The sequence below is a fragment of the Heterodontus francisci genome, chromosome 6 (genome assembly GCF_036365525.1).
Source record: "Heterodontus francisci isolate sHetFra1 chromosome 6, sHetFra1.hap1, whole genome shotgun sequence".
NCBI lineage: Eukaryota > Metazoa > Chordata > Chondrichthyes > Heterodontiformes > Heterodontidae > Heterodontus > Heterodontus francisci.
In genome coordinates, this window is record NC_090376.1 from 47,322,731 (window position 1) to 47,331,107 (window position 8,377).

An 8,377-nucleotide genomic window follows, 5' to 3' on the forward strand; every position below is an offset into this window, starting at 1 on the left:
TACCATCAAACGAGTCATTAGGAGTGAAAGGTATTCAGAAAGTCAACCTCCATTTTCCCCCTCTTTCTTCCAGTGAGGATTTACAATTCTTCACACTCACAATCCCCCTAAAGTTGAAACACCCTACATAGAGTTACCAACCCAATATACTGCCAGTTCAACCTACGTGAATTATTTTATGCATATATTTTCCGTTCAGTATCTGTGCTGAAGTATTGATATTTATATATTAAAATGTGTCTATTTATGTAAGTCATCATTCCTAGTAATCAAGACTGAATACAATTTTCTACATTAACAAAAATAGAAACTTTATTTTAATGCATAATTTTTTGAAAATGTTAATTATTTCCAGTGCTTTACAGAAATTCAGCTTAATTTACTGCCGCTATCAATGGACTGGGCTCTAGTCCACAGATGACGAAAGCTGCTTATCCTCTTGGTTGCCATGGAGTTGAATTTGAGCAGCACTGAGGCTGCTAGAGGGAAAGTCAGCATCAGGCAGCTGCAGTGGTCTGCAGAAAGAAGACAGGAACAAGATCGTGGCAGACATGGACTTGCATTGTGATTGTAATGATATTTCGGCTTCTGAACAGCAATCTGGCAAGATAAGTAAGACGGCATTTAAATTATTTGCGAGGAGAAAGTCGGGGGGCACCATGCCTAGTATTTTTAGTGTGAAAAACAAAGGGGATAGGAAAAGCTCCTTAAAAATGGGGCTTGTTCGAAGCAAAACACATGATGGAATTGCTGATATAGGACTGGAAGTGAGCAACAAGGAAGAATCTTTGAGTAATTATCAACTCGACAATGATCCCAGTACAAAAATAGTCAGCAGTATGAGCTTTGCTGCTGGTGGTTGTGGACCTATTGCTAAGTCTCACAGTTTTTTTTCTTTACTAAAAAGGAATAGTAGAACAGAAAATGGTAAAGGAGAGTCAGTGCATTCAAACTCTGAGCAGGTGAAAGAGAAGAGTTGCATCAAACAAAAGAAAGGACTAAAAGGGTTGTTCAGCAGCATGAGATGGCATAAAAAGGACAAAATCAGCAAAGAGGCAAAAGCTGAGTACCTGGAAGTCCATGGCACTATTACATTGCCTAGTTCTTTGACTGCCAGCTTGGAATGTGTTAAAGAAGAAACGCAGAAATCTTCCTCTGAACCAGAAAGTGCTGCAGTGGAAATGCAAAGCAAGTTATCCTGTGAAATGCAGAATTATACTGAGGAACCAGAACAAGCAAATAGTGGGAAATGCCTCCCAGAATTATGTAATGATTTGGAGAAAGCTACCATTGACAGCCAGTCATTGGATCAACATTCCAATTTCGAAGCATTAGAACAGATGGAGGAAAAACAGGGTGATAGATTAACTGGTGTGAGGCAGGATGTACAAGAAGAAAATGTTTTCATAACTGGATCCGAATCTCACCACACTCCTGAAACTGCAACACCCAGTGCACCCAATGATCCACCCTCGGAACAATCAATCGATCGAATTTGCTTAATGTTTTCTGATGTTACATCCTTAAAGAGCTTTGATTCGCTCACAGGATGTGGGGACATTATTGCTGACCAGGATGATGAAGGAAATGTCTGTGAAAGAGGAGCTACTGCAGAAAAGGGAAAGAATGGTGCAAAAAAAAGCTCAAATATTCTAACTTATCAAGGTGGAGGAGAGGAGATGGCAAGCCCAGATGAAGTTGATGATGAATATCTGGAAGAATTCTGGGACACACCACTGTCAACTGCTGAGCCTCTTAAAGAGAAACAGGAACAGATTACAGCTGACCAAACATCATGGATGGCTTCAGGAATTACAACTCGTCTTGATGAAGCAGCAGATGGTACATTAGTCAAACAGCTTACTCTGAACGATATTTCCATAAGTAAGAATGATAATGAAGACCCAACAACCACTAAGAGTGATCAACAAGAATGTGTCCCAAATAGTGATGAGGGATACTGGGACTCCACAACCCCTGGACCTGATGACGAGAGTGGGAAAACCCTTGCTACCAGGGCAAGTATTCCTAGAGACAGTTACAGTGGGGATGCTCTGTATGATCTGTTTGCAGATCCAGATGAAAGTATGACAAGTATTGTCTCAGATGATGAAATGTCCTCTGTGTCTGAATCTAAAACACGGTCTCCAAAAACTCTCATGTCTGCATCCAGCATTAATACAATCTGCAAGGACAAGAATGTATCTGCCATCCCCAGGCATAAGGCCGCTTTAACTGTACATCAGGGAGAAGCAAACCATACTCATTGGCCTCAGTCACATCAACAGTTGGTGGGATGTGAGCCAGCAAGAACCAAAATCCCTGTTGCCAAGACTTTGATTCCTAGGCCCAGTAACAAAGTCATCACAGGGACAAATGCAAAAGTCTCAGCAACGAAGGGAAATGTAAAAAAATAACCTTGAAAATGCTACCATGGCAAAATTAAAATGTGCATGTTACATAAGTCCAGAACCACATATTTGTAAGGTTGAGCACAATTGGTTGAGATTCTGCTTGCACTCATATTGTTTACACTGTGTAACAGGACTTTTATCATTTGGCAAGAAGAGTCTGCTATGATGTAATAGAATTGTGCCTAGAAAAGTAAAGTAATTCAAAACTTTAAGAAGCACAGGTGCAACACATAAAATTTATAGCTGCTAAATGCTAATCAGGAAAGAAAAGAAATAGTGCGGCACACTAAGCTTTAAACGCAACAGTGGATGTGAACAAAAAAGGTGATTGTGAGGGACAAAATGTATTTGTGAAATAGTGACCAAGAGCTTTAACAGAATCATATACAATTTTTATGACTAGCAATAGACCTTATATTGCCACCTTTACTACTGTATTAGAATGTTAGGACATTATTCTTCAAAAGATGATCATTAATTGTCATCAATACAAACTATGACAAAGGAAAAGCTACACTGTGATTGTGCCTAAAGCCAATCCATTCTGGGATCAGATTCTGTTGAACCATTGGATGTTTGTGATCTACAGAAGAAGAAAGGAAAATGATATGTAAGATGGTTACATAACTATGATCAGGGAATGATTACATATTCAGACCAGCTTGTATTCACATCACCGAGAAACCACTCAAAATTAATGTATAGAAAGATGGCAAAGAAGTAAAACATTTATTCCCTTCAAGCTATTTTTTGAAAGGGAGGGAAGTCTGCCTTTCTACCTTGTTTTATTGCCTTCATGATGTATCCTTTTGAATTTTCAATCTGTCAATGTTTTTTTGAATAACTAAATCCTAGTGCTCTTATTTTCTGCATGTGAGTGAATACAAAACTCACAATGTGGAGCTAAAATACAATAGGATGAACGACCACCAGAAATGTTCTCTCAAATGGGGGCAGATAAAAGTGTAGATATTTATATGGCCTGGATTGTTCATTCCAAAATCGTCTATACAGTCATTGCTTTAACTCTATATAAACATACTGATAGTCAGATGATCTCAAATTTTTATATTAAATCTCTCTGTGGTGAATCCATTATTTGTAAGAGAGTGATTGTGATAGAGCAGCTTTTGCAGAGAAGGAAGACAAAAATGGATAATATTTATAATATATTTGTACTATAGTCTCCAACGCAACTGGTTAAAATGGTTCTTATTTATTTGCAGAAAACATACTTGCCAATAGCCTGTTTGTCAAATTTGTCTCAGATCCACTTTTGATACTTTTCCCATGAGACACTGGCCTAGGAAAGGGAATGATCCCTGCGCCTGAACAGATAGGCCCAAGGCTCACCCAATACTGAACCTCAGGCCTCATTTACATGACACGAACAAGCTGCAGACACCTGCTATGGATTCCCAGGCAGCTTGCTGGGGAAGAGGATTTCAATTTTGGGGCACAGCAATGTTCACATTAGTCCTCTAGCCCTGAGAGGAGAAGCAATTGGTGGGAGGAGGAGGGGGTCGGGCAATCAGGATGGGGGTGGGAAGTGGGACAGTCTTCAGAGCTGCAGTTTAATTATATATTCAAGTGAATAACAAGCGCAAGCATCCTGCCTGTCATATTGGATGCTTTGGTGCCCATTTTGTGCCTCAAAAATGGGCACAGCACCATCAATATTAGAATAGGCCATTATGTTTAAAAAGCATATATGTACACTAGTAGCAAGAAAAAAAAAAAGGACTGTCCTAAAACAGCAGGAGAACGCATCGTGAGGCACTATCGAATAAAAATATTGAAGGGTAAGATTCGGAGTGAGGAGATAATGCTAACCTTTCATGGTTAATACAGGGAACAACAATATTAGTCTTAATCACTATGAAATAAATTGTGTTAACTAAATATTGTCAGAAGACAAGTAAAATATAGGGTCTGTTAATTTCTCGAACAGAATTATAATACACCTGAGTATTGACCTATTTCTTTTAAATATGTAGAACTGGTAAATAAATCCTCAGACTATTTATAAGCAGGTCTCTGTTTAGCCTGGTGACAATAGTATGTGGCTCTGCATCGCAAATATATAAAAATGCTCAAATTTTTTAATTAATTGCTGTGAAATTGTACTGACTTCCTTATTGGGAAAGAGGAGGGGAAGAAGGCCTACTAAGAGATGTCTCTGCTAGTGGGTGATTGTAGCAACATAGGCAGTGGCAGGGGAGCAGGTCACCTGCATGTCATCACAATCTGGGAATGACTTGTATGGTTATCCTTAAAAGAGGAAGGATCAAATAGCCTTCAAAAATATTTGTTGAGCCATCCATTGGATGACTTTGGTCCTATGGAATGTAATGCTCTATAATATTGCCTGATGAGATGTTTGGCAGACTGAACCATTTTTGATTATTAGGCAAGTGGTTGTAACCTGGAGGACTAAACTAAGGCTACCTGATCTTGCTGAATTCAATCAGGTTATCCTGTAACCAGGTTTCGAATGACTTGGTTTTGATTGCTTCTAAAATGCCAAACTTAATTATTCTAAAACATCTCTAAACATAAATGGATTAGCCAACTGTAGCTGAATTTTTTATACTGATATTAATAGCTTTGTTATTGTGTTGTCATTGGTTGGATCAGATTGTGACTTCAATGGACACTGGTCAGCTTGGCTCTTCTGTATCAAAATAAAATAAAAAGAATGATCCGCATTTATATAATGCCTTATTACATCTCTCAGAAACATCTCAAAATATTTAAATACAGTGAATTACTTTCAAGGGCAGTGACTGTTCTTATGTAGGCAGCTACAACAACCATTTTGCATGCAGCAAGATCCCACAAACAACATTGAGATGGATAGTCAGTTAATCTATTTCTGGTGATTTTGGTTGTGGAAGGGATGTTTAGGAGGACACTTAAATAACTCTTTGCCTTTCTTTGAATAATGCCACAGGATCTTTAATGTCTACCTATACAGACAAGTTTATCATCTCATCTAAATGATTGCATTTCCAGCACTGCACAGCTGCTTTTGTACCACATTGGAGTATTGGACTGTGTGCTCAAGTCCTAGAATGGAGTTCTCATCCAAAACCTTATGACCTTGAGACAAAAGTGCTCTCATCCCTATTGAGTACATTGTGCTCTTATATCAGGAAACAAATATTAATGAAGTTGCATTGTCTCTTGAAAAGCTTAGAACTGCTTTCCCTTGTAGGAGTGAAAGCATGACCATTACTTTCTTGTGTACAATGCATCCAATGTATAGGTGCCTGTCTTCAAGTTTGAGTTCCGGGGATTTGACACCCTAGCCTGTTTACCATTTACGGGACAACTATGTGCGGTCTCAGTTGTTAATGACCACTATCTATTTTCTTCTATCTGTCTGCCATCAGATACTAGTTTTAATGGGGAGGTGGTGGCGTAGTGGTAATGTCACTAGACTAGTAACCCAGAGACCCAGGCTTATGCTCTGGGGACATGGGTTCGAATCCCACCATGGCAGATGATGGAATTTGAATTCAATTACTAAATCTGGAATTAAAAAGCAAGTCTAGTGGTGACCATGAAACCATTGTTGATTGTTGTAAAAACCCATCTGGTTCACTAATGTCCTTTAGGGAAGGAAATCTGCTGTCGTTACCTGGTCTGGCCTACATGTGACTCCAGACCCACAGGAATGTGATTGACTCTTAAATGCCCTCTCAATTGGCCTAGCAAGCCATTCAGTTCAAGGGCAATTAGGGATGGGCAATAAATGCTGGCATAATCAGCGATGCCCACATCCCATGAACAAATTTTAAAAAAAAACATCCTATCCAGAGCATTTGGACTACCTCAAACTCAGTGTTTGTATTTTCATTTTAAAGGTTTTGAAGCTCAACCTCTCTAAATTTAAAACTGAATCTGGTATGAATTTTGTTCTTAATTTTTGCCTTTTTTCATTTATTTTTCTTTCTTTAGAACCTCATGAATCAAACATTATAGTCTTAGCTGATATATTCTGCTGATGCTACTGTGTACCTGAGTATTCAGAGATGCATGGCGCAACCTGGGTTTATTAATTTTTTCTTTCTCCTCCTTCCCTTAAGGAAAACCCTTGCCTTAACAGCTTTCCCTTAACGAACTAGGTTTCCTTCTGAAGTCTAAATTTTAAAACTCTGATACATTAAAAAAAGTTGGCACTCCTTTTTTATTCTCTTTAGTGTAGGTGAAACATTATAGGCTCATGTTAATGAGCTTAAAATAGGATCAGCCAGCAGCCTCTCCTTCCTACTACACTACTGAGGTTCAGGTGGACAGATAGGCCCACCATGGGACTGCAAAACCCTCATCATTGAAAAAACAAGGTTTTCAAAGGTTAAAATAAAATGAAGCAATTGGCACACACTTTGCAAGTGTTGCCAAGAATCATACATTAATACTACACTGATAGGAATTATTTTCTCTATCATTCGAGCAGCAACTAGAATATTTGAGCAAAAGTGTAATAAAAAAGGACTTCAGAGTGGCCTCGGAATGACTGTATCTGTGGCTCCAGTCACTAATGCTAGCAGTACAGGATAACAGAATCTGAAAGTATTTGTTTTAGGACACATTTGGTTTTTTGAACATGTATAATTTGGGTCACTTTAGATTTTCAGCTATGCCCTTGTGGAAATAGTAGATCGGGCAATGGGGAAAGATTTAAACTAGTTAAGTGGGAAGGGCCGGATCTTGTGCTCGTCTGGAAGGTGGGTTTCATGGTGGGAGCACTTGGGAATCGGAACGGAAATGCCCGCCATGGAATCCGATGCCAGGATTTCCAGTTCCGGTTTTCCCGAGGGCGGGATAGGCCGAAGATGACCTTCCCGCCCAGAGGTCAATTGAGGCCCTTAAATGGCCTATTAATGGCCAATTAAGGGTCTCTTTCCCCCACCTCTGGGATCTTACCAGCGGCAAGGGGGACCTCCGCCATGCGGGAAGGACATCTTTTAAAATGAGGCGTACTCACTGCAGGCTTGGGGGGGTTTCCTCCTTCATGGGCAATTTGTGGCCCACAGAGGACCTCCCCCACGCCCCTCCCGCCACTCCAGGAACAACTGTACCCCCCAGGAACCCACTCCCTCTGGACCGAACAACCACTCCTTCACCCCATCTCAACGGGGCCTTCCATACTGGCGCTGGCGACCCCACTTCACCTATCTGTGTTCTGGGGTTCCACTGCTGGGCCTGGGTCTGAGACCGCTGCAATACCAGCAGTGGCGACTGCTTTCAGTGGCACAGCCGATCCTGCTGAGTTCCATCCCTGTGATTGGCTGGCAGCTCTTGGAGGCAAGATCCCCGTCCCTATAAAGCCTTTAAAGGGATGGGGATCCTACCTCCTAAAACTTTGACCCCAAAAGAGCCTAGGATTGCTCCGGGGGGCGGGGGCCAGATAAATGCAGAGGCAAAGCTCCCCTGCCTTTTCAGCCCAGTGCTGGGAGCCCGGTCTCCAGCACAAAATCCAGCCCAATAAGTCAATAAATGTTGGAAAAAGACTGCAAAAGGAATACAAGCTGGGTGGGAATAGTTATTCAATTAAGAAATAAAACTGAAAATGTTGGAAATACTCAGCAGGTCAAGCAGCATCTGTAGAGGAAGAAACAGAGCTAATGGGCAGAATCTTAACTGCCAAGGGGACGCAGGTATGGGTGTGTGCGGAGTGTTAAATGTCCCGAAAATAATGTCAGGTTGGGATCCCAAAATCATCCTGCCGACTTCCAGGTTCGCAGTCAAGCAGCAAACCCCCTTGGAGCTGTTGGGTAAGTAACTGTAATATGAAAATAGGTAATTAACTCCTGTATTAACTAGGCATTCTAGCTTGAACTGCCAGTGCACCTATTTCCTGAGCTGTCAGCAACTTGCCAAGGTCAACCAGTGACAGGCTGGGAAGCCTTTGCACAATGAAACTGAAAAGCTGCAGCCCTGCCTTGGTGAAAGGC

General features: G+C 40.8%; 1 protein-coding gene across 1 annotated transcript; it reads left to right on the forward strand.

The window, feature by feature from the left end:
* The first annotated feature begins 551 nt into the window (after positions 1 to 551).
* On the forward strand, positions 552 to 2,417 carry LOC137370959 (APC membrane recruitment protein 2-like). The gene has a single exon (XM_068032843.1). The coding sequence runs from the start codon at positions 552 to 554 to the stop codon at positions 2,415 to 2,417; it is 1,866 nt and encodes a 621-aa protein (XP_067888944.1).
* Positions 2,418 to 8,377: the final 5,960 nt, after the last annotated feature.

Bases quoted from the DNA above. Each gene is read 5' to 3' on its own strand.
- LOC137370959 (XM_068032843.1), top strand. From the start codon at position 552: ATGGACTTGCATTGTGATTGTAATGATATTTCGGCTTCTGAACAGCAA.